The 27,259-nt window shown below is 47.9% G+C and overlaps 1 protein-coding gene across 1 annotated transcript in view; it reads right to left on the reverse strand.

The window, feature by feature from the left end:
* GALNT9 (polypeptide N-acetylgalactosaminyltransferase 9) overlaps positions 1–27,259 on the reverse strand; it is a 739,748-nt gene that overhangs the window by 99,283 nt on the left and 613,206 nt on the right. The window contains exon 7 of the mRNA XM_086944705.1: positions 12,525–12,710. Within this exon, the coding sequence (XP_086800831.1) occupies positions 12,525–12,710 (186 nt within the window). The remainder of the gene's footprint in view (positions 1–12,524; positions 12,711–27,259) is intronic.

Genomic DNA, 27,259 nt, shown 5'->3' on the forward strand with positions numbered 1-27,259 from the left:
GATTGATTGGACATGTGTACATGCTCCAGTTGTAAATTAGCAGCAGAAGAGGCCAGGTGTGTGTACTTATTTCAGATGTAGACAAGGAGTGGAGACAGGATGCGTGTATGTACTTTGACACTACACTAGGAGTGGAGCATGCATAAGTATTTCGGCTGCACACTGGGGGTAGAGGCAGGGTGAGTATGCACTACTCTAGCTGTACAGTATGAGTGGAGGCTGGGTGTGTCGGTGCACTCCAGCAGTGCAGTAGTGATGGGAGCATGGGATGTCTATGTACTCCTACATCATGCTACGGGTAGAGGCAGCGTGTGTATGTGTACTCCAGGAGTACAGTAGTGGCGGAAGCATGGGATGTGTCTGTACTCCTACATCATGCTAAGGGTAGAGGCAGGGTGTGTTTGTGTACTCCAGCTGCATACGTAAAGACTTTAGCCTCTTTGACTGTTGTTGCCTCCGCGCTTCCTGCGGCGGCCATGTTTATTGCACTCAATGGACCGCTCATTCTTCCATCTGACATCTTTTACAGGCTTCTTTCGTGTTGTTCGATACAGTAAGCGGCATTCAATGGTAATCTCTTGCACATTAAGACAAATGGTGCTTTTCTGTCAAAACCGTGATTTGAATGCACAGTGTTAGCTCAGCGTGGAGCTCAATTTACTGAGACCACAAAGTGCAGCATTCACTTGGAGCATGATGGGGTCTCGCTCTCTCTGGACAGAGGTGTTGCAGGGAAAAGTCCAGACACTTCTAGCCCCCAACCCAAGATGGAGGATGTAGACCTCCACTTATAGGAGAAAGGACAGAAGGCACGGGGACTAGGAGCCAACTAAAATTTCCAGCCCTGTTAAGGTCCTATCAGATTGAGATAGGTTCATTGGAGGCTGGGGGGGGAAGTTCTTTAATGGCCGGGTCAGGTCTGTACTTTCTAGGTTAAGTTCCTGACAGACCAGGGCAAGTTCTTTCAATGACAGGCAGGATATGTAAAGGCTGGGGTATGTCCCTTACAGGTGCAATAAATTCCATACTGGCTATTGGCTGGGATCTTTCCTGTTAGAATGAGTGCTTTTTTGTGTCTTGCAGGCCTTGTACCACCTAGCGCCTTGAAGCTGGGGCAAGTTCTCTAAAGGCTTTAGTAAATTCCTCAAGGTCAGATTCCTTAAAAGCTAATGCAAAATCCCCCGGACAAGATAAAATTCAATAAAGACCATTAAAGGAACCTAAGGATCCTAGACAGGTTTCTTACAGACAGTTCAGAGATCCTCACATACTAGGTCAAGTTCCCTATAATTTGGTGCTACTCCTAAACAGGCTGAGACAAGTCTCCCTCAACCTCTTTACAGGTGGGAATCAGGACATCAAAGCTTGATAAGTTCCTCATGAGCAGGAGTGCATTCATGAAGCATCTCAGAGAGGATGGGGAATACAGCAATCTCTAAAAAGATGTATGTGTTCATGCTTACCAGTAAGAGGACACTGAGTTATTCCTAGGATGATTCCATGAGGGTGATCATCCTCTTTGGGGGTGCATATTGCATACAAAATAGATATAGGTGTGCCCTGGGACTCAAGGGGCATGTAGGAGACAGACATTATATGTCTCATTATGAAGTAATGATGGTGTGATTACTCAAGATAATCTCAAAACCGATGAAGAAGTATTTGTGGATTTCGTTGACCATATTTGAGCATTGGCTTCTATTTCAGACTTTGCACTTGGCCCCTAGGCCTGCCTTTGCCTTTTCATTTAAAACAATTCCATAGGCCCAAAATCTCTATTTAGCACTTATTGCTTCATCTTTTTTTGAAGTTAGAGTACCAGGGGTTTTCCCTGACCTCTGCGGTAATGTTGCTTCATCTTATTGGTGCTGCACAAGAAAATTAGTGAAATAGTACTTTTTCATTTGCAGAATTCTATGGTTTATAGTGTGACTTTTCTTTATTTCTGGAGTTTCTTTCCTCTCTTTGGACTTTTAGGCCCCCATTAGGATGGTGGCTGGACTTTCGTCCACCCGCCACCCTGGCGGTGCTGGGACCGACCGCCAGTGGCGCGGCAGTCCCGCACAGAGGATTAGGATGCCACCGCCACTGTGGCGGTGGCATCCTCCATTCCCAGCATTGTTATGCACAAGGTGACAGGCACCACGAGGTGCCTGCCACCATGTGCATGACACTGCAGGGGGGATACCATAGGTACCCCCCATGTGCACCCCCCATGCCCCCAATACCCTGGGGGCCCGCAATGGGCCCCCAAAATCAGAATCTGCATGCCTTTCGGTGGCCGCAACGCCGCCTTGGAAAGGCATGTTTCTGCCCCATGCTAATATGGATGGCGGTGTCTAGCAGACACCCCACCATATTAAACCCTTTTCCGCCCAGTCAACTTGTTGACCGGGTGGAAAATCGGCAGACGGTCTTTCCGTCCCCGCGGTCCCCTCCGCAATAGTAATATGGCGGGGGAAATGGGTGGCGAGTGGGGAAGGATGTCGGGCGGATTGCCATTGCCCGCATTGTGGTGGTGATCGCCTGACATCCTGATGGGGCCCTAAGGCCCACATGCATCAATCTCGGCTTTTGCGACTTCTAAATTGCGATAAAAAGCGAATCGCAATTTAGAATTCGCAAAAGCCTATGCATGATTATTTTTTAAATATTTATGCAATTCGGTAGAAATCGCAATTTCTACCGAATCGCATAAAAAATGCGATTTTGAAATTGCGAAATCGCAATTCCCATTCATTCCTATGGGCCAAAAGGCCCATAGGAATGAATGGGAATTGCGAATTCGCAATTTCAAAATCGCAAATCCTGATTGCATTTCAAGGGTGGTGAGGGGGGTTCAAATGAACCCCCCCTGCACCCCTGAAATGTATTTTTCGCATCATGTTGCACACACACATGTCCTAAGGACATGTGTGTCCGTAACATGAATGCTTTTAAAATGCGTTCAAAATGTTCATTACACTTTTTGCAAATTTACCGAGTAGTTCAACTACTCTGTAAATTTGTCCCTCTAATTGCGAATTCGCAATTTCAAAAGTATTCATGCATTGCTTTTAGGAAATCGCAAATTTGCGAATTCCTAAAAGCAATCGCATTTTTGGAAATCGCAAAAATGTTGCGATTTCAAAAAATGCTTGATGCATTCCAAAAAGCATTTTTGGAATCGCAAACGGCCGATTTTAAGGAATCGCACCGTTTGCGACTCCAAAAATGCTTGATGCATGTGGGGGTTAGTGTTTGACAAAAGTAAATGAAAGGTTGTTTAATGCAAATGTTTGACCATGACACACATGAAGGTATGGATTTGGATCACACTAGTGGATTAATAAAATCCAGAATTGACAGCCAAAGTTACATCTCTCATTGTAAATAGGAACATAAAATTGAGTATAATTTATATTTCATTGATGCAAGTTGAGACCCATTGGAGGACCAATAGAACACTGGCTATAATTTCTATTTAATGCTTTCAATTGCAATTGGTCACATTTAATTTTGATTGCTCCAACTGGAATCCTCACTTTCTGATGCCTTGAAAGGAAACACAAGTCACTATGCTGTTAGAATTCTGATTGAGCAATTGGAGCTCCATTGGAGAATGATTTCTGATGTTTTCACAATAGGTCAATATTGGCAAACTCACTATGATCCTTCGTGGGGATTCTTAAGATGGGAAACTGCACAAGGACATGTTCTGAATCCTACAGAGAATTGATCTTTGATCTAGGATTCAAGCTCATGTTCCTGTGGTCTTAGAGGCTGGCTCCCACAGATCTCTCACTGTTTGAGCTAAGGGCTCAAATACGAGTCCACTGACCGCCAATTAGGGAGGTCAGACCGCCTTTGCCCCGCGCATCCGCCAGGGACCCGCTGTTTCCTGGCAGTGGTGCGGCGGTGTAGAGGCAGCAGTATGCTTGGAGGTAAAACTGGGGTGTTTCCGCCAAGCATATTACAAGTTTCCTCTACACGTTTTTCACAGCGGTTCCTCCTTGATGAAAACCGTGATGAAAAGGAAACAATGGGGGCCCTACAGGGCCGCTTGTTGCCTCTGGACCATGGGGTGCATTCAGGGGGGCACAGCATGTGTCCCACTGTGTGGTACAGAGCAGGAATATCGTCGTAAAAATATCGACTAACATAAATATCGCTGCAAAAATATCTACAGAAAGAAATATCGATGACAAAAATATCGTCTGACCAGAATATCGACAGACAGGTAAGTAATATCGTTAACATTAATATAGTTGTAATAAATATCGTTTACAAAAACATAGTTTACAATAATATCGTTTTTTTTTTTTTTTTTTTTTTTTTTGAAAAACCTTTATTTGTAGAAAAAGTACACCGCTATTTAGCCGTACATCCCGGAGGCCAGGCAGCATTGAAGTAGCACAGAAAGTCGTGTACACAACAACACGCAGAAGCAATCAGGTTTAATTTTACAATAAGGAACAGCGTAGAAACCTGAAAAGAGAGAAGGGCCCCGAAAGGCCACCAAAAGGAAGTGCCGAGGCACAGAAAGGTTAGAAAGAAGAAAAAGCAAGAATAGAATTGGCCGAGGACAGTGCAAGCATAGTGAAGGGGCACAGTGGGAGGGGGCCGGGGGCCGCACATCCAACTCAACTCAAGGATATATTTGCAGCACGAAATTACGGTGGGGGGTTCTCATTTCAGGATGACCTGCCTGGAATCACGGGAAGGGTAGCATTCTATGGGGAGGGCTGGACGTCCACCTCCGGTTCAGGCGGGGGTTCACATAAATCGCCCCGATAAGAGTTCCAGGCTCCCCACACAGATCTCCACATTCTGGGCTTGCCCCTGGCCACATACACCGTTTTCTCCCGCACCATGCACCAGTCCATACTATTCGTCCAGAGGGTAAGGGACGGGGGTGCGGGCGCGCCCCATTTCTGGGCAATGTCCCTCTTGGCCACCATATTACCTAAGGTTACCCATCGGGTCTGGGCTACACTGTAGTCATTCGGACACCACACATTGAGGAGGCAACGGCGAGCCTCGGCTGGCAGGGCCACACCCGTCACCTCCTCCATCACATCATGCACACGCTTCCAGTATTGGGCCACACCAGGACACTCCCAGAGAACGTGCAGGAAGGTGGCAAGCATACCGCAACCCCGCCGACATAGGCCATCCGTGGAAAGCCCCATATGGATGAGCCTGGGGCCGGTAACATACACCCTATGAAGGATTTTCAGCTGGACCAGACGTAATCTCGCCGATATGGCCACCTCCCTGGGAGAAGAAGCCGCCGACTGCCATTCCTCATCATCCAGTTCTATACCGTCATTCACCCAGTGCATCCGCAACCGTTCAAGCAAGTCTACCCTCACGTTGATCAGCTTCTTGTAAGTCAAGGAAATGGCACTGTCCGGCATATGGCCGTCCAGTACCCGATCCTCCAGGGGGGAAGAGTCAGGGATGGCATCGCCGTCAGTGACGTGAGGGGAGAGGGCGTGACTAAGCTGGGCGTGTCGGAAAAATTCCGTCGGCGCCAGCTGGTATTCGTGTTGCAACGAGGCAAACGATTTGATGCCGCCCCGCACAACCATGTCACCCACTTTAGAAATGCCTATGGTGTCCCACCGGTCAAAACCTTTGGTCTTCCAAAATTTCCCCAGCACATCGGAATCATACAGGGGAGTAGCCAAAGTGATCTTATCCTTCCAGCCAAGGGTGTCCGTCACCGTGCGCCATACACGTACCATCGTTCTGGTTGGGCCCGTCAACCGACGGTCTAACGACCTGGAGTAGAGAGCTCTGTAGTAATTGCCATCCCCAACCAGCCAACGATCCATAGCATAGCCCGGACTAACCGCTGGGCCATAGAAGCCATGGTTGACCGCCGCGAGCTGGGACGCCCAGTAATATCTCCGCATGTCCGGTAGCGCTATACCACCGTCATAACAGGGAATAGTCAGCTTAGACAACGATATTCTCGGCCGTCCATCCCACAGCAGTGCCCTCTGTAGGGATTCGATCTCGCCAAAATACTTGGCAGGGACCGGGTCCTGTGAGTTCTGCAGGGCATAGAGAAAGCGGGGTAGCGCCATCATCTTAAACAGTGCCGCCCTGCCCATCAAGGAGATAGGCAGTTTTTTCCAGATCTCGACATCCCTCTTCAGGCGCTCCAACGGTGGCAAAAGATTGCGTGTGTAGCGGGCACGCGGGTCTAGCGACACGTAGATGCCCAAGTACCGGAAGCCCTGTTGGGCTACCTGAATCGAGCACCCACGGGGGAGGCGCGGGGTGTCCCCACTCACCGTATATAGGGAGGATTTGGACCAATTGATCACCAACCCCGAGTACGACCCAAAGACTCCCAGTAGGTCAAAGACCACGATGAGCGAGCGACAGGGAGAGGTAAGGTAAAGAAGGATGTCGTCCGCGTAAAGCGACACTCGATCCTCGAAGCCAGGCGACCACTTAATGTCCGAAACATCGGGGTGTGTTCTAATCCTTGCCGCCAAGGGCTCCAGCGCTAGCGCAAACAGGAGCGGCGAAAGCGGGCAGCCCTGTCTGGTACCTCTGTGCAGCGTAAAAGAAGCCGAAAGTCTACCGTTAACGGCGACATTAGCCAGCGGAGCAGAATATAGCAGTCGGACCCATCCAATATAGGAAGGCCCGAAGCCCAGCTTAGCTAGAACAGCCCACAAGTAACTCCACTCAAGGGAGTCGAAAGCCATGGTAGCGTCAAGGGAAGCCAGAACCGCCGGGTCACGAAGCAAGTGAGCACGTGCCAGAACAGCGTGGAGTCTCCTCAGGTTAAGCGCCGTGTTCCGGTGCGGGATGAACCCGGACTGGTCCGGATGCACCAGGTCCGAGATCACTCCCACCAGCCGGTTGGCCAGCAGTTTTGCTAGGATTTTGGGTTCCGCATTTAACAATGAGATAGGTCTGTAAGACCGGGGCAGGTCCCGCGGCTTCCCTTCTTTGTGGATCACCACTACGGTGGCTAGTCTCTGGTCCGGGGGGAGTTCACCCCGCTCTCGGGCCTCGAGGAACATTTTGCGCAGCGGTGAGGCCAGCGCATCAGCCCTTAGTTTGTACAGCTCCACCGGGATACCATTCGGTCCCGGCGCCTTACCGGATCGTAACGAGCGAATCGCCAGGGCAACTTCGTCATCAGACAGGTCTCGGTCCATGTCCTCCCGGTCAAGATCCGATAGGCAGGGGAGGTCAATATCCTCCAGATAGGAGGCCGAAGCAGATTCCGGGAGAGAGGTAGCAGAGGTGTATACCCCCGCGAAGTATTCAGCGAAGGACTCGGCTATGGCCGCCGGGTCCGTCAAGGTCAAGCCGTCCACACCCACCAACTCCGGGACCACCCGGGACGCCAATTCCCTCTTATCCAACCAGGCCAGGAGCTTCCCAGCTTTATCACCGGAATCTTAGATCCTACCCTGCTGTTCCCTGCTCAAGGCCTTCGCTGCATCAGTAGCTGTGGCTCGGAGTTCGGATTGCTTAAGCGAGAGGGCATGGACCAAATCGGGCGACGGGCCCAGCTCCAGCTGAGCGTTTAGGTCTGCAAGGTCAGACTCCAGTCGCACCACGTCTTCATCGCGGCGGCGGCGTGCCTCTGCAATCAGGGAGAAGGCCTCGCCACGAAGAACAGCTTTAAAGGCCTCCCATAAGGAAACGGCCGAGGCCACGGAGCCAGTATTCTCAACAAAGTACCGGTCTATAGCCTTGGCCAGGAGAGCTCGAGTTTTCGGATCACGAAAATACCACGGGTTAATGGGGGCTACCCGCGAGGACGCCGGGACCTGAAAGTCAAACGAGATCCAAACTGGGGAGTGGTCCGAGATACCCCGAGCCAGTAGGCGCGCGGTGGAAACGGACTGCGCCTGGGCCGCCGGGGCCAGGACGTAGTCCAGCCTGGAGAAGCTACCGTGAGCACCCGAGAGAAAGGAATACTGTCGCTGTGTAGGGTGGAGCAAACGCCAGCAGTCAACCATCCCCATGGAACATACAAAATCAGACATCCAAGACTGGGAAGGGCGAAGATCCCTGGGAGGAAAACGGTCCAGTTCCCCTGAGACAACTGAATTGAAATCCCCACCCACCAATAACAGTCCCTCGGGGAGACCTAAAATGGCGCCCCCCAAGTCCCTGAATGTGGTCTCCTGCAACCCCGGGGGTACGTAAACCGAAACTAAAACTAGCGTGCGGCCCTCCCATCTACCCACCAAAGCCACGTATCTGCCTCTATCATCAGCCAGCACAGACTCCACCTCCAACGGAAGGGACGCACGCACCATTATGCCCACCCCCCTAGAGCCCGAGGAGAAGCCTGCGTGAGCCACCATTTTGTAACCCCGTCTATTCAAGGCCCTACATGCATGACCCACCAAGTGGGTCTCCTGTAGAAACACAACATCTGGAGAGCACCGTTTAATCATTTGCAAAACTACACCCCTCTTAATAGGATCTCCCAACCCGTTGACATTCCAGCTCAGCAAATGCAGCAGTTTACCCCCCATCGTCAAGGACTCTCCGCGTCCCCCCCCCCACCACCCACAACAGTGCCCAATTCAACGGTACAACGGAACGTGAATACCTCAGCCAGGAGAAAGAATTAAACAAAGAGAGAATACAAAACCACACATCCCAACTACCCCCCACCCTGCACCCCTGCATCAGACTAAAATCCACCCCAACTAGCAGTGTGCCTGTCGCCCCTAAACTAACCTACAAAAAGCCCACGAAGGAGAAAGGAGGCATCCCATCCCCTCCCGTCACCCCCCATATCAGTAGCAGAATGAGTCAATGTAAATATCAATGTCTAAAGTCGAGGCACCTCACGGCTCCCCGGTTCTCGGAAGATAAATAGTCACGAATTCACTCCTGTGCAGCCGCTCCTCCGGTGGCATCCTCCGTCCGGTCGGTAGATTCAGGTCGTTCCTGGGGTAGGGTGTCGAGCCAGTGTCCCGCGTCGTCAGGAAATTCGAAGAAGAAAGTCCGGTGGTCGCGTTCAATGCGAAGCTTAGCAGGATACAGCATTGAGTACCGCAGGCCCATTTCCCTGAGTCTCCTCTTCACCCCGGCAAAGCTCTGCCGCTGTTTCTGGACGGCCTGGGTGAAGTCCGGGAAAAAGTTTACTTCCGAGTTTTGGAAATGGAGAGGGCCCGCGGCCCTCAACGCCTGTAGAATAGCGTCCCTGTCCCTATAGTTGAACAGCCTCGCAATGATGGGACGCGGGGTTGCCCCCGACTTGGGCGGTCCACCAGGAATCCTGTGGGCCCTCTCTACCGAGAAGAACTTACTCAGGCCCCCCGGTTGCAGGTTCTTGACCACCAGTTCCTCCACAAACAGTTCAGTAGATTCCTCCTCGGCCTTTTCCGGCACTCCGGTGATACGGACATTTTGGCGACGCGCGCGGCCTTCGAACTCATCCAGCCGACGCGCCAGCACGCCATTAGCCTGCCTCAAAGTGCGCACCTCAGTCTGGATGTCTGAAACATCAGTGGTCAGGCTGGATGTTTTAAGGTCCAAGGATTTCACCCGGTCGTTGGTTTTCCCAAGGTCCGCCCTGATGAGATTCAGGTCGATTTTCAGGGAGTCGACCTTGCTGGATAGCTCCTCGCGAAGTGTGTGCATCTCTGCCCTCACCCCCGATATCGCACCCATAACGTCCCTGAGCGTCAATTCGGAGTCGTCCGGCGACTCATCTCTTCTCGAGTCTTTTGTTCGAACCACCTGTCCCGGCGATCCCTTAGACTGGGAGAAGCGCTCGGGAATTGTAGACTGGGATTGGGACGGCTTCCGATTGATCCGTTGAGTCTTGCCCGCATCCGAGCCGCCCTTGCCCGCCATGTTTTCGACCACAGGACAGAGGGGGGGGGGACACCGGGGGCGAGAGAGCCCAGCGAGGTAGTACCAGTGCACACAACTCAGGTTCCGGGAATCAAAATCAGGATCAGCCAGCAAGGCGATCGGAGCCCAGGTGCACCTCTCGGGCAGGAGAAGCACTGGCAGGGAGGAACTCCGAATGGACACCGCTACGATCCACCCTGGCACAAGCGGTGCGGGAGGAGCCTCCGGGATCTTCGACACAACTGTGGCTAGGAATGTCCGATTTTCAATCCGAGAGCGGGGGCCGCATCAGGCCCGGCTCGGCAACCGATTCCCACCATCGTGGGACAGGATAGGCAGCAGGATTAATTCGGGAGACCGGGAGGTCTTCGGAGCTCCGAGCTCACGCGGCCATCTTGGTTGGCAGCGAAGCTCCTCCCCCTTGAATCCCAATAATATCGTTTTTTAAATAAATTATAAGTAATGTAGTGTTTTTAATGATTATTTTTAGTCAAAGTAGTATTTTTAGTAGTATATTATTATTTAATAATGTATTTTCAGTTGAATTTAGTATTAATAGTTCCGTAGCGGGTTGTGGGTTTATAGGGGAGTAGGGTGGGAAGTAATTTAAATATAATGAAATAATACATTAATTAATGCTTTAAATGAATATAAATAGTGTAATAAATAATAGTTAATTAATTTCAATTAGTTAATTGAATAATAATTATGTAATTAATTATGTTAATTTTTTTTATTATTTTTAGGTGTGTGTACAGGATTTTTTTAGTGAAAATGTTTTTTGGGTAAAGGGGTATTTTTAGGGTTCAGGGTCAGTTTTCAGTTTTTGGGTAAAGGGGTATTTTTAGGGTTCAGGGTCAGTTTTCAGTTTTTGGGTAAAGGGGTATTTTTTGGGTTCAGGGTCAGTTTGCAGTTTTTGGGTAAAGGGGTATTTTTAGGGTTCAGGGTCAGTTTTCAGTTTTTGGGTAAAGGGGTATTTTTAGGGTTCAGGGTCAGTTTTTAGTTTTTGGGTAAAGGGGTATTTTTTGGGTTCAGGGTCAGTTTTCAGTTTTGGGGTAAAAGGGTATTTTTAGGGTTCAGGGTCAGTTTTCAGTTTTTGGGTAAAGGGGTATTTTTAGGGTTCAGGGTCAGTTTTCAGTTTTTGGGTAAAGGGGTATTTTTAGTGTTCAGGGTCAGTTTTCAGTTTTTGGTTAAAGGGGTTTTTAAATATAATGAAATAATAGATTAATTAATGTTTTAAATAAATATAAATAGTGTAATAAATAATAGTTAATTAATTTTAATTAGTTAATTGAATAATAATTATGTAATTAATTATGTTAATTTTTTAATTAATTTTAGGTGTGTGTACAGGATTTTTTTAGTGAAAATGTTTTTGGGTAAAGGGGTATTTTTAGGGTTCAGGGTCAGTTTTCAGTTTTTGGGTAAAGGGGTATTTTTAGTGTTCAGGGTCAGTTTTGGGTTTTTGGGTAAAGGGGTATTTTAATTATATATATGTATTATTGTTGTTATATAAAGTAATGTGTAAAATCAATTTATATGTCCACATTTATTAAGTTTATAATTAAAAAGTGTAGTAAATTTTTTTGAAATAGTTAAAAAATAAAAGTAATGTAATGTATTTTGTTAATAGTACTTATATTTATTTATTATTTAATGTAATTTTAATTATTTTAAAAAGTCGATATTTTTTACATCTATATTAATTACAACGATATTTTGGAGTCGATATTTATGTACTTACCTGTTTAAGTATAGGGTGTCGATATTTTTGTAAACGATATTTTTGCAACGATATTTATGTCAGCTATATTTTTGTTATCGATATTTTAACACCCTACCCACTGTGTGCATGCACCCCAGTTCCTGCACAGCATGGACTTTACAGTGCATTCCGTGCAGGAACTGTTTTTGGCGTTCCCATTGTAGGGCCCATTTTCAAGGACACAACTGTGGGACCATAAAAAGAAATGCCTGCAAGACACAGGAAGCACTTGTGATCTCGCAGGCGTATGCTTGGCGGAACTGCCGTGGTTTTGCCAAAAATATTATACGTTTCATCTCCTCCATGGTTTTTATGGCGGTTTTCCCTCCATGAAAACCTTAACAGAGAGGTAACAAAGTGGGCCCTACTGTTGCATATGGGTGGTGGGGTACATGCAGGGGGGCACAACATGTGCCCCCTGTGTGCATGCCCCCATATTCCTGCACAGCATGCACTTTACAGTCCATGCTATACAGGACAGTTTGAAACTAAACACAAAATATTCTGGTTTCTAATGAAGGAAAACAAACAACAACACATTTCTAATAGAAAACTATGCTATTCATTACATGTGTTAGAAAATTGAAATGCCTATATTTTAACATGCTTACGCTCACACATTTGTTTTTGATTGTATCTTGGAATATAATAGTTAGAATGTTGTCACTCATAAATATTATGCCCTAAATATTGTCTACAAGAATTAGCCATAAACTTTCGTTATTAACTCAAATGGGGTTATATTTTTGTAAACTATATTTAACACACCGTATTCACGTGAAGCGATATTCTTACTAGGATAGGGTGGTACCACACTTATTCATTCGCTATTTTGAAACTATTTATTAGAAATGACATTCCTTTGGGAGAAACGGGGGATACAAAATTTGGAAGGAAGCAAAATCCCACCTCCCACACTTACCATCATTGGAATATTCCATGCCATGTAAACGTGGGATTTGTAATCGTCCATCCACACCTCAGCCGCTCGAAGGGCATTGCGTTTTGCATAGTAGTCAATATCATTGTTGTAGGGCTTCTTGGTACGTTCAATGTGGGCGACTCTGGAGCAAGGGAGGACTTCCATGCTCCCTCCGCACTGCCACACCTGGTGAAAAAGGAAAGATCAAAGGATAAGAAAGATATTTCTGCAAAAAGCATAATCGTTCAATAATGTACGGCAATTGAGATTAGAAGCCAAAGAAATCTGATGACCTCCTTGACAACTTGACAATATTCAATTTGTAAATATAGTGACTGAAACGTTTTGGCACATAGAGATCTGATTTGTTGGAGTATTTCAATCTGTATGGACACATAAGGTCCTCTTTTCATTTCTACAGGTGCATAAGCATAGTTCTCTTATTGTTGCCCAGGTCATTCACATCACCCAAATAGGCCTCATTTACTTCCTACTCAATGTCCCAAAGCCCTCTCAGTGTCTCTGCCTAGTACATAGTCGACCTGCAGGAACCGCCTAGAAACCAAAATTAGCCCTGGCAAAAAAATGTAAGCCAGATCCACAGTGCGGGATGTCATGCGTTGAAGGGGGCCACGGAGGCATGGTTGGGTCATGACAGTCCATTTTCTGAAAGCAGCACCCTTGCTTGTAGCCTACAGGGGAATGCGAGTGTGGTAGAATGCCCAATCCGGCCTTGTCAACAAGTTGGAGAGATCACCGGTAGAGCTGAGCCAGAGTTTTGACAAGGATAACGTTAATCTCTACGCTCTGTGGAACAAGCCTCGCTTGCCACATAACTCACTTGCAATGCTTGCAACAGAATATTTTACAAATCACAGAAATTTGATAAGTTTAAGTATATTTTAGAACATATGTGTATTTAATTTCCAATGCAATAAAAAAGCAAAACATGGTTTAATGTTGACAATAACACTTCGCATCAGTCCATTTTGAATGACACACTTTATAATACATAAATCATAAGTACAAGGCCCAGAATGCAAAGTTCTGTTGGTTAAAAACATGGATGGGCTGGGGGCTTAACACCAGATACTTGTTTACAATTCAAAAAGTGCTTTATTCGAGTATTACTCATAAAAGCAAGACAAACAAACATACAATTAAAAAATCAATTAAATTTACATAGTCAATCAAACAAGCACATACATATTTTAACGATTTAAAAAACAATGACACATCATATGTACAGGTGCAAAGATCATTACCGTCGACAAATAGAGACCAGAGGGGTAATATTCATAATAACAATGTAAATATCCCCAGGAGATCATACATTAAAAAAAGAATTCATTACATTAAAAAATCAATGTTAGGCCAATGACACATTACATAAACAGAGAATAGACGAGTGTCTAGCAGTCTCTGGTCAGTTAAAAAATTTACAGAGAATAAACATTAGTTTAGCAGTCTCTGGCTATTTACCAAGCAGTTACAGAGAATAGACAAGTGTCTAGCAGTCTCTGATCGACTTGTTGGCAGTATTTAACTTGCCAGCAGTCTCATCCTTAAAACCCACGCCCATCCCAGGTACTTTGCAAATGCAATATTGATCCATTCTTCAGTAGTAGATTTTACTATACGCAGTGCCACCATACTACTTTTTGTACCTAAATTCCTACACATAGAAGCCAACCAGGCTTGCCTTGGGGCAGAATATACTGGGCAACAAAACAGAAAATGACCTAGGGTTTCTTTTCCTACCCCACAGGCTGGACATAGTACTGCCCCCCCCTGATTTCCATTTAGCTGTTAGGTTACAGAGGGGGAGCGAACCTACCCTCATTTGAAATAACAGTTTCCTGTCCAGAGGGTTCATTATGTAGTCCCAATACTTTTCATAAATGGGGAACATTTTAGCTTCTAAGTAGCCAGTGGTCATAGTCCCACTGTTGGTGTTAAGTAAGCTACTATTAGCTACGTGTTCCCAAAATATGTCTTTTAACACAGTCTTAGAGGGAAATAAAGCCCCGGCAGGGTCTGTCCATAAGGCATGAAGTCCTAAATTAAACAGTGCAGTCTTTAGTGTTTTAAACCACCTGATTTTATTGTAATGATCAGCTTTGATGACATCAGAGAACCCCTCCGCGTAATGAGAGAGCTCTGGTGTAGTCTAAAGTCTGCGCCAGAATAATATCGGGCGCAGTTTGGCCTTTTCCGTAAGCTCTCTTCTACCTAACTCGTAACGCAGGGGCAATAGTGGGCTACTCTGTGGGGTACCCGTCAATGACCTCAGAAATTTATTTTCGGATAGTTGGAGTTCGTGGAAGTTTTCATACCCCCATAGCTCCGCACCATACAAGGCAGACCCAATTGCTTTTGCCTCGTATATTATCAGAGGTGGTTTAATAGGTTTAGTCATTGACTTCCTATGCTCCTTAATTATAGTGCCAGATAGCTGCTTGTGCCTTAATGTAGCAATGTTAAGGTGTTGCTGCCACTTATTGTCATTGGAGATCAAGATCCCCAGATAGGTGAAGGATTTTACAACTTCGAGAATGCGGCCACTCATGGTAATGTTCGATTTAAAATTTCTATGTGGGTTAAAAGCCATGAGTTTTGTCTTGGTCGCATTCACTTCAAGTCCGTGGTCAGTGCAGAACCCGTCAAATATTGCCAATGCTTTTTGTAAGCCACTGGGGGTTTTTGATAAAATTAAAGTGTCATCGGCGAACATTAAAATGGGGACTTTCTCCCCAGCGAGAGAAGGGGCATCCACAGCCCGAGATTGCATGCGGGAAACAACACCATTAATATAGAGGGTAAACAAAGTAGGGGCCATTGAACATCCCTGCCGAACCCCGCGCTCAACAGGAAATTCGGCAGTGTTGTTCCCGTATCCTCCCCATCTTATTTTGGCATAGTTGCCCTCATGCAGTCGCATAATTAAAATCAACAGATCCCCAGGGACCCCTAGTGTCTCAAGCACTTCCCACAGTTTCGCCCTCGGAACCAGGTCGAAGGCAGCCCGCAAATCAACAAATGCTGCATACAGGCTGCCTCCCCCTAGCACCACGGTCTTCCACTGTATTAGTTGGAAACGGAAGACTTGATCCACAGTGCTGGTTGCCCTGCGAAATCCGGCCTGAAAGGGGGATAAAATGTTGTGTTCATCAACCCAATCAAGCAACCTATTGACAACTACTCGGCCCACTATTTTCTGGATGGTATCTATTAAACTAATGGGGCGATAGTTGCCGGGCTGTGCCCGATCTCCTTTCTTGTATATAGGGATGATTACAGCACCCCTCCAGGTCACTGGGATATCTGCCCCCCTGGTAATCAAATTTATCAACAGATAGATGTATCTGCACCATCTATCAGTGTCATTCAGGAAAACATCTGCCGGCACCCCGTCAATGCCAGGAGCCCGCCCACTTCGAACAGTTTTTAAGGCAGCGAGTATTTCATTCTTAGTGAAGATGTCGTCCCCAGTTGGTAAACCGTGCGTGCACCTTCTATACACTGCCTGATCTCTAGAAGCATACTGCTCACTAAAAAACTTAACCCAGGCATCCTGGGGGACATTATTAGTGCTTGCTTCTTCTATCCTATCATGTCCCCATTTAACTATATGCCAAAATAACCTGGAGTCCTTACGGTCGCTTGCATTTTTTAGGTTGTTCCAGTGTGCCTCATCCCAGTCTTTTTTCGCTGTTACTATACATTGTTTGTAATGCTTCCTGGCAGATCTAATTGCCTCTAAATTCTTGTTTTTAATAGCATCACCCAAGGAGGTTCTTGCCAGCCTACATTCGTGATTGTACCAACGTGCTGGTCTGTGGGCATGCATCTTTTTATTTGCCGGTTTCAGGAAATGGCCTCTAATTTCATCAAAGAGAGCTTCATGGACCTTAGTGGCATTATTTTTACTAGGAAGAAGCCCAATTTCACCCTCAAGGGCCATGATAGCCTTGTCAGTTGCCATGCTTATTTTTTCCATAAACAGTTGATCTGTTTTAACACTAGTCCACCTCAGCCTGCGTAAATCATTTGTAGGTACAAGCAACGGGGGTAAGGGATCAATAGGAGCACTGAGGGCAATCACATCAGACAGCCACCATTTGTGGAGAACACAAAGAGGATTATGGTCACTCTCAAGCCTTTCCTTAACCTCCATGTCAATAATGGATGACCATAGGGCCATACAGCATATAACATAGTCAATACGACTCTTAGATCTTCCATTATCAAAGGTCATGGCTGATACTCTGTCTGACTTAGTACGACCATTCAGAGCCCTTAACCCATATTCAAGGCACATAGCATTCAGGCTTAGGATATCCTCGGTCCAGCGAGTTATTGGGGTTAAATCAAGTGCAGGGATTTCCCACATATTGTCTTCCTCCGCACCTAAAAAAGCCTCACCAGTATCAAGGGGTTCAAAGGTACGGTTTAGGTCTCCTGCCAGTATGATGTTATTCCCAGTAGAGTGAGTGTCTAGGTAACTGTACAGAGACGATAAAACCGCTGATTTACCAACATTTCCCCCTCTAACATATAAGTTATAGATGTCAATGGGAATAGAGGAGTCCCTCTCAAGTCTAATGAGCTGGATGTCTTTGTGATTTAGCTCTAGATTTTTTTACTAAGATCTTCAGGGACTGACGGACCCATATAGTGAGACCTCCCATTGGTCTCCCTTTGGGACCTTTGATGGCCGGTACATAATAATTCAGATACCCCAAAGCATAAACAGGATCGCAGGCCCATGTTTCTTGGAAAATGCAGACGTCGTACTTGCTAACGAATTCAAACCACTCTCCACAGTCCATTTTGGAACATAGCCCAGCTATATTCCAAGATAAAAGGTTCCCAAAGGCATGCTCCCTACTTATATCAGAACTGAGATCAGGCCTGTTCGTATTTACATCCACATTGACATTGCCTTCTACAATCAAATTTGTTAATCCTACTGAAACATCTGGAGTACATAACTCATTTGGAGAGCCCATAGCTCGATTGTGCCCCCCTGTTACGCACAAAGAGGAGGGTATTTGCAGCTGAGGCATACAATTAGTTATTTGTCAATCACAAGCATCTAGGTTGGAAAGAGCAGAAAATCTGTTTTCTAAACCTAGTCCCCACTCAACGGAACCAAAATTCTTACTACCCCTTTTGGTTACAGCGTTCCATTTTGTTCTTAAAGTGCTTGGATTGGGGCCTCTGCCTTTTCGAGGGTAAAAGAAGTCAAGGGTCAATGGTACGATAGAAGTGGAGCGTCTCTGTGGTGGAAAAATGTTAGGCAGTATGTTTGGTAATGCATCAGGGTGAGAGAGATTAAGCACAACGCAATCGCCTTTGAACTTTTTTTCTCTGTTCCCAATCCACTCCACTCTTCTTGCATTTACCAGTTCCTCGGCCAGTTGCTGTTTACCCCACGGAGATATGGCCATGTTGTTGGTTAGCCAAGACAAAGATTTGTTTAAAAGCGATGCTGTTGATTCAGCTTCACCGGAAGCCAGAGGGGGCACATTTGCTAATACAAGAACTAATGGCGAGGCTTCCACCACCAGCTCAAATGACCCTTTCGAGGTATTAGGTTCACCAATAAAATGAGCGGGAGGTGCAACACCAGAGCTAGTTTCCGGTGGGTTTATCAGAGGAGCCACTGGAGGGTTTGGAGTAACAGTGAGTGGCAATTTAAGTGCTAGAATGTCATTAACCAGCGGTTGTACATTGGACGTGATGACTTCAGGGAGTTTCCCCACTTCACCCAGCGTTTTACCAAGGAGACCTTCCAATTTAGTCACTTCAGCGGATAGCTTATCAATTTTGCTTATCAGAGGTTTGACTATTCCTTTGATTTTTATGTCCATCAGACTGCAAAATTTCTGAAATTGAGTATTAGAGAAGGTTACATATGTTTCCCCCGAGGGATCATCCTCCTCCTCACAAGAGGTTTTCCTTGGTGGTGTTGCAATTTTATTTTTAGCTGACCTTAACCCCGGTCGTTTTTGTATAGCTTTTCTTTTAACCCCTGTAATCCTTGGTGCTGGAATTGGAATAATGGGAGGGGTAATAAGCTCACAGTTCATAGGACTCAGAGGCACTACATCAATGTCGTTGTTATCTTCAGTGCTGGCCACTATGCCACTGGGTTGAATGGTGACAGTATCTTGTGAGGAAGCTTGTGCCACTCCAGAAAGGCTAGTGTTTATCAGGTCAAAAGGGTCATCTGTTTCTATGTCAACTAGTGGGGATTGTGTGGATGAGTCCAAACCCAATGAGGACCTTCGATCGCTGTTTATTTTTGCCACTACCTGGACTAAGTAGTTCTCCATGGTGTTAGTTGCAGGCGTTAGCTTTTTTCCAGGCAAACCAGGCATGTGTGCAGATGGCTAGGTACTAACAAGACGTAAAGCTTGAATGTAAAACAGCAATTTACCTGGCAGACGATGTATTTGCTGCTCAATGGACGTCTGTAAGCCTGTAGATGTTTGGGCAGAGTTCCAGGCCCAACCCAACCTTGTCCGACCTCGGACGGCCTCAGACGGCCCGCCCTTTGCCCGGGCTTCGCCCCGGGCGTCCCGCTCGCGTCCCGCGACGCGGGGGTGCCCCTCCTTTTCAGCGCCGCTGTTGGCGCTCTCTGGGCGCTGCCGCGTCACTCAGACGCGCCGCCGCGGTGCCTGCCGGGATTTGGAGTCTCCCGGAGCGGCGGCGCGGAGTCTGCTGTCCCTAGACTCTTGGCGGTGGCGGCGGCGTGGTCAATGGCTTCTGCCTTCCTTGGACGTGAGGAGAGGTAAGTTCTTGTGACTCTCGGCGGTGGCGGCGGATTCAAAATGTTTTTCCCCGCTCTGCCGGGGTGCCCCTCCTTTTCAGCGCCGCTGTTGGCGCTCTCTGGGCGCTGCCGTGTCACTCAGACGCGCCGCCGCGGTGCCTGCCGGGATTTGGAGTCTCCCGGAGCGGCGGCGCGGAGTCTGCTGTCCCTAGACTCTTGGCGGTGGCGGCGGCGTGGTCAATGGCTTCTGCCTTCCTTGGACGTGAGGAGAGGTAAGTTCTTGTGACTCTCGGCGGTGGCGGCGGATTCAAAATGTTTTTCCCCGCTCTGCCGGGGTGCCCCTCCTTTTCAGCGCCGCTGTTGGCGCTCTCTGGGCGCTGCCGCGTCACTCAGACGCGCCGCCGCGGTGCCTGCCGGGATTTGGAGTCTCCCGGAGCGGCGGCGCGGAGTCTGCTGTCCCTAGACTCTTGGCGGTGGCGGCGGCGTGGTCAATGGCTTCTGCCTTCCTTGGACGTGAGGAGAGGTAAGTTCTTGTGACTCTCGGCGGTGGCGGCGGATTCAAAATGTTTTCTTAAATGTTATAATGAGGCCAGGCACAACCAGTAACCAAGCAGCTACATGCCATTTTTTTATATCTATGACTTTGAACATGAATGTCTTGTTCATAACACATACAGTCCTATTTTAATTTCCATGAGCATTTCAATTTACACAGCCAGATTCATCATTGTCCCGTTTTGGGAGTCCTTAATAGCGATTATTAAGGAATCGCTATTAAGGACTTGCAAAACGGGATTCATGTAGGAATCGCTAAATAAATTGCGATTCCTACACATTCCTTATTTGCGATTAGCAAATTGCTAATCGCAAATAAGGAATAACTCCCCATTCGTTCCTAAGGGCTTAAGGCCTAAGGCCTAAGGCCCATAGGAATGAATGGGGAGTTATTCCTTATTTGCGATTAGCAATTTGCTAATCGCAAATAAGGATGCGATTTCAAGAGTGCCAGGGGTGTCCAAAGGACACCCTGTAGCACCCCTGAAATGAAAATGTAGACTGTTGTTGCGCACACACATGTCCAAAGGACATGTGTGGGTGTAACATACAACTGAGAAAAATGCACAAAAGTGCATTTTTCTCAGTTTTCGTTATTTACCACGAAGTCAGACTTCGCGGTAAATAGCGGCAAAAATAGGGAAATCGCAATTTTTCAAAGGTTCATGAATAGCATTTAAGGAATCTCAAATTGAGATTCCTTAAATGCGATCGCAATTTGAAAAATCGCAATTATTTGCGATTTTTCAAATTGCGAGTTCATGACCCATTGATGAATTCCAAATGCCATTTTTACGGGCGCAAACGGCCGAATTTAGCGATTCGCACCGCTTGCACTCGCAAAAATGCTTGATGAATCTAGTTGATAGTCCTTTCTCTATTTCTAAAGTATATGATGTATTCTTGTTGTACGGTTGAAGGAGATACACCTGGAAAATACAATAGTCATCTGCATGCTCCTTACTGGAATCACGTGGTATATGTTCTAGCTCACAACATGTGCACCCAGATTTTGAGGCGATCCCTCTCGACCTTGCGGAAACATTGGGCAGCCGAGGAATATCTTCATAGTCTTGAAGCCTGATGACTAGATAGTGAAAATATTCAAGCAAGTGGCCAGTAGGTTTCAGATGGCAATTGACCCTTAATCCTACATGGATTTTAGTTTTAAAAGAAGCACGCACACCTGTTGGTCTTAAACGGGGTTGGCTGGTGTAGCAAAGGAGCTTAGAAGTCTTGTGGCTGCTTGAGCAGTGATGTGCATAAGAGCTGGATGGTTTCCTCATCAGTTCTTGGTAGAAGAAGAAAGGATAATTCTCTTTTGTTAATTGACAGAGGCCAACTGGAAGACCTTGTTGGAATTTAATGGGAAAACAGTGCCAGAAATGCGGCCACTGCTAAACCATAGGGTTGAGGAGGGGCTTGATTGCCAGTGAGGGCTAGGGGTTCATGTATCCCTCAGAATATCTCGTTCTTGGGGGCATATTATCAAGGAATGGTGTTAAAATTATCACTGCTTTAGCGGAGGAAAACTGCTGCTAAAGTGGCGATAATGGGCTTGATAACACGCCCTTGAGAATTCCAATAGAAGCCCATGTTCTGCTGTGAACATGGGCTTCTATTGGAATTCTCATATATATTTCACAAACCAGAAGAGGGTCCTTCTGGGAACAAGCCCGTAGTCAGGTGGTGCGTGGTGCCGGTAAACCCAAGGCCGGACACGCAATAATTCAACAATTCCAAGAAGAAAAACAACCTCTCAAAGGACCTGGTGCAAGGCAGAATGCTCTTTAATGCTCAAATGTTTGAATATATACACATATATATATATATATATATATATACAAGTGAAGCCAAACAAATTTGCAAGTTGTATTGTTAGTCCATAATGCTAATTCAAGCTTCTAATGTCCTTTCACCCTTTTATTATTATGCCATTGAAACCTTTCAATGGCATTGTAAACCCATAATGTAGGAGAACATTGTATGATATAGTACAAAACGATCTGTGCTATACTACATCCAGAATGGAAAGGGGCGACCACTCGGTCCCCCCGAACGTATGGCAGAGTACCTCGATCCCCCCGGGAAGCCATTTTGGGCGGGAAGCGCGTCTCGGCTGGTATGCCCGAAGCGGCGTAGCCGGGGCGCGCTTTTTCCCGCCCTAGAGTGGGCTGGCCTAGACACTGACGCGGCTGGCCACGCCCTCGGGGCAGGCAGGGGCGGGTTTACGCCCGCCCTGAAGACGGATAAAAAGGGACGCAAGACCCGAAGGCATCCTCTTGTTCCTGTGCTCTGAAGCTGCACCTCCTCGCTGTACGTGAGCTCGAGACGGAACGAAGAGCCAATTTTGAGCGTTGTAATCTTTCTTTTGTCTTCCAGATACTCTGTCGGAGAAAATGCCCAAGAAAGGCGGGAAAAGAATGACGACTGAGCAGATGGTTCGGCTCCTCGTGAAGGAAATGTCCGAGCTGAAGAAGCGGGTGGCCGAGCGAGATGGGGAAGGGGAGTCGGAGCGTCCACCGGCTGGGGCAGCCCCAGGTGGGAGACCGAAGAGGCCGAGGAGGGGACCAGCCGGGGGAGACGTCCCGGTTCCCTGTACCCCGCTCGAAGCGCCGACCCCAGTACCGGCGGAGGGGAATCCGATTCCCGTAGTAGTCACCCCGGTGTCCAATGAGGATATGCCGCCCGAGCTGGCAGCACAACTTGCAGCGTGGTTGGGCGACAGTAGCGAGGGCGCCACGGCTGCCGAGGCCCAGGCGCTGATGAAACAATTGCGCGAAAAACGAGATGCCGCCAAGGTGTCCGCGCCGGCTGCAGTGGCGGACAAGCCAACAGGGACGAGTGCGACCGCAGAGGCAGCGTACGGTGCAGGTAAGCGGCCATTGCCGATTGCGAGGGATGAGTCAACACCCTCTCGTGGAGAAAGATTGGGGCAACATGTTCCTTTGGCAATTAAGGAAAAAATTTGGGCAGGGGAATATGTGAACATTTTCTCGCTGCTTGTTGATCATTATGAGGTGGAGCATGTCAAGGGTCAGAAGGATCTCATGCACCCGAGTGTTTGGCGCGCAAAAATGGCCGCCTTTAAAGTGAACGAGAATATTGGCAATTGGGGCAAGGCATGGGGAATTTTTACGGCGATCTTAGGGGAACGTAGGCCTGAGTTGCTTTCCGAGTTGCCAACCTATCAGTCACGAATCATGGGGTATTCGACATCACACCAGGGTAACCATTGGTTCTGTTACGACAATCTGTTTAGGAAAGCGAAGGAGCATAACAAAAGCTTAACCTGGGATTGTTACGATTCTTTGACATGGGATAAAATGAAGGAGACGGGTATGTTGAAAATGCCTTTGGTAGGAAGTAATGTTGGCGAATCCTCCCGCCATTATGGGGGGACGCCCTTTCGTTCAGGTACGGGTACCGAAGATTATTCGAGACCTGCCGGCAATACAGGAAAAAGGGGGGTCTGCTTTAATTTCAACAGAGGTAAATGTACTAGGCCACAGGGATCGTGTAAATTTAAACATGAATGTAGTGGATGCGGGTCGTCCCATCCTGAGTCCACGTGCAGAGCCAAAACGGGTGATAATGGGGGGAGAGGAGGCGCTAAACAGGTCTAATATAGTCCGAGGGGCGCCTTTACCTACCCCGATTGATACCTTGGCGATGATTCCCTGGCTCAGTGAATACCCGGATCGTGCTTCTGCTGGGGTGCTGCGGAACGGTTTTTCATATGGTTTCCGCATCCCGGTAGGGGACTTTCAGGGTGTGGGAAAGTGTAAAAACCAACTTTCCGTCCTGCAGCATACGACCGTAGTACAGGAAAAAATCCGGAAAGAGGTTACTCGAGGTCGGGTCGCCGGCCCGTTTAGTGTACCCCCGGTCCAGAATTTTGTTTGTTCCCCGTTAGGGGTGGTCCCCAAGAAAGATCCAGGCGAGTTCCGACTGATTCATAATTTATCAGCCCCACGTGGTCTTTCTGTAAACGATGCAATAGATCCAGAAGTGTGTTCGGTGCGGTACGCATCCTTCGATGAGGCCGTAGCCATTTTGAATCGCCTGGGGCCCGGGGCGCTGATGGCGAAATCAGATATCGAATCAGCGTTCCGACTGCTCCCGGTACACCCAGACGACCAGCGTCTCCTGGGATTCATGTTTCAGGGTTGTTTTTACATGGATAGGTGTATGCCGATGGGGTGCTCTATATCTTGTGCCTATTTCGAGAAATTTAGTAGTTTTCTACAATGGGTCTTCACAAAGAAGACGGGTTTCCAACATGTAATGCATTACCTTGATGATTTTTTGTTCCTTGGGGCAGCCGGGGATCTCGAATGTGGCCAGGCCTTGGCCGAATTTTGTGTGTTAATGAAACAGTTTGGTGTGCCTTTGGCACCAGGTAAGACGGTGGGTCCTGCGACTTGCCTTGAGTTTCTGGGGATCGAGTTAGATTCCGGTGAGGGTTGTTTTCGTTTGCCAGCTGACAAAGTTGTGAAGTTCAGGGCAGCCCTGCAAGTATGTATAATTGCATCTAAAGTTAAGCTGCATCAATTACAGCAGTTAGTGGGACAGTTAAATTTTGCCCTGAGGGTGATACCAATGGCCCGCCCCTTTTCCCGGTCAATTTCCCAGGCTATGGTCGGTCTACAAGAGGGCCATCATCGCACGAGACTATCGGCTGAGGTCCGCCAGGACATGCGTATTTGGTTAGCATTTCTGGCGGATTTTAATGGTCGAGTGGTCTGGAACAAACCAGCCGTGTCCTCTGACGAGCTGGGGCTATGGACAGATTCAGCAGGAAGCATTGGTTTTGGTGCCATCTTTGGCACAAAATGGTCAGCACAGAGGTGGCCGACATGGTGGCATGACAGTGGTCTGACGACTAATATTGCTTTCCTGGAACTTTTTCCCATTTTGGTGGCCCTGAGAACCTGGCCCGAAGGGTTCAAAGATCACTCCGTCATATTTTGGTCAGATAATATGACCGTGGTTGAGTGCATCAACAGTCAGGCAGCACGTTGTAAACTGATTTTAAGGCTGCTCAAGGAAATTGTTTTACTGTGTATGAAACTAAATGTGCTTTTCAGAGCAAAACATGTCCCAGGGGTAATGAATCAGGCAGCTGATGCACTGTCTCGTTTTCAAATGCAGGCTTTCTCGGGTTTCCTTCCCTCAGCGGACCCAGAGCCGGCACCCTTTCCCGAAGCTCTCTGGTCTCTCGGTGCCCCGAACTTCGTCACCTCGTGGGAGAGAGTCTAGCACCAAGGACGAGGAAGGCATACGAAGGGGCGTTTCGGTCCTATTTAGCCTTTTCGGGGACTGATAGAGAGCGGCTTTGGGGTCACGAGGAATGGGTAGTGAATTTTCTGATGTCCTTACGTAGGGCTGGGAAATCGGTGGCTACGGCCCAGAGGCATCGTGCTGCCATTTCCTTTGTTGCCAGAGCACACGCTATCCAGGACCCGACAGCGTCTTTCGTTGTGCAGAAAGCGCTGCGTGGGTGGCAACGCCTTGAGGGTCGCAGAGTAGATGAAAGGCGCCCGATAGGTTTGGATAGATTGTCCCAGTTGTTGGCCACACTCCCGGCCACATGTTCATCTCAGTTTGAGGCGGTTCTGTTCCGAGCCGCTTTTACGCTGGCGTTTCACGGGGCAATGCGGGTAAGCGAACTAGTTGCGAAGAACAAACTGGATGTGGCAGGGGGTTTGTGCCAGGAACATGTTCAGATCAGGGGTGAGACAATGACTGTCTCCTTTGTAAGGTCCAAGACTGATCAAGATGGGATGGGTGACTGCGTAATCATACGCAGGATTCCCGGGTCCTCCATGTGTCCGGTAAAGTGTTTAGAAGATTACCTAGCACGAAGGGTGGCATCATGGGGGGGGACTTTGTTAAGACACGCAGACGCCACCCCACTGACGAAATTTCAGTTTCAGCGGGTGCTTGCGATGTCAGTTGCCGCTGCGGGCCTGAACCCGGGCGAATTTGGGACCCATTCCTTTCGGATAGGGGCTGCTACTGAAGCTACAGCCAGGGGTCTTAACGTTGAGCAAGTGAAAAGAGTGGGGCGTTGGTCCTCCAATTGTTACAAGAGATACGTGCGGTTGCACATGTTGTGAAGCTGTAATGATGTACTCACGCTTCTTGTTTTTGTTTGGTTTTCAGTTACGCAAGCCTACGAGGTGGGGCGGACTATGCAGTCGACCCAACACCAGGCCAGCGGTCAGACATCACCGGCTGTGAGAAAGGAGGTGTGGGTCGTGGGCCACTCATACGTGAGGCGTGCCGCAGACGTATTCAAAGCAGGTGATATGATTCACATAGCTGGGGAATACGGGTACAGGGTGTCCTTCCACGGAAGAGGCGGTCTCTGTATTGACCAGTTTCAGTCATTTTTCGAGGGTCTGTTAGGGCGGACGAGGTCACCGCCGTCTATAGTCATAGTGCATTTAGGGGGCAATGATTTGGTCACCACCGGTAGACGACTTCTCCTGGAGGCAATGCTTTCCACTGTAAGTTGGTTGGCGAGGAGAGTTCCGGGGTGCACAATTGCGTGGTCCCATATGATCCCACGGAAAGTGTGGCGGGGGGCTATTTCTATTCATGCTTTGAATCATTCTGTTAGAAAACTAAATAACAAAGTGAGTAGGTTGTTCCGTTCCAGGACATTGCATTCTATTTCGCATGGCTGTATTAATGATGACAGTATGTATTTAGGGGATGGTGTGCATTTGTCTCGGGTGGGGAATGAGTTACTCATAGGAGACTTCTTAGCATGGTTAAAAACGTTACAACATGACCTTTAGGTAGGAGCTTTGTGGGGGGTCCGGATAGCCGGTCAACTATCCGGCCTGTGGCGGTAAGGTCATGATCGGTGAGCACTAATTGGAAGATCCCTATGAGTGGGCGTCACCCAACACGGATGGGAGCGCTCGAGAGAGGTGGCCTTTGGCCCCTCAACGGGGAGGCGGTCCCTTCTAAGGATGGGTCGCCGAAAGAAAAGGAAAGGCGGTCAAGGCCCCTTCCTGTGTAGGAGGGGTTACAGCCCCCTCCTGGGGAATTTCCCGGGGTCAGTAACGTCTGCGACGGCAGATGTGGTAAGTTGTGCGGGGTTTGGGGGGAGGTCTACGATACCTTCTAGATAACCTCACACGAGTCCTCGAACGACCTTTAACTGGCGTCGACTGTCGAGTTTATTGGTGCCCCCGTCAAGTCAAGGGAAATTGGTAGTTTGCACTTGAGGTACGCCTCCGTGCTGTCGCCCCTCCCAAGTGGGGGGGGTATGTCTGGTTAGGGATCTTGACACCGGTTACGACCTTGCCGTTGGCCCTTAAACGTTAGGATGTACAATTTCAATATTTCAAGAAAAGTTTTGGTAGGATGTTAGTTCGGCTAGGAG

Source organism: Lissotriton vulgaris, chromosome 11 (genome assembly GCF_964263255.1).
Source record: "Lissotriton vulgaris chromosome 11, aLisVul1.2, whole genome shotgun sequence".
NCBI lineage: Eukaryota > Metazoa > Chordata > Amphibia > Caudata > Salamandridae > Lissotriton > Lissotriton vulgaris.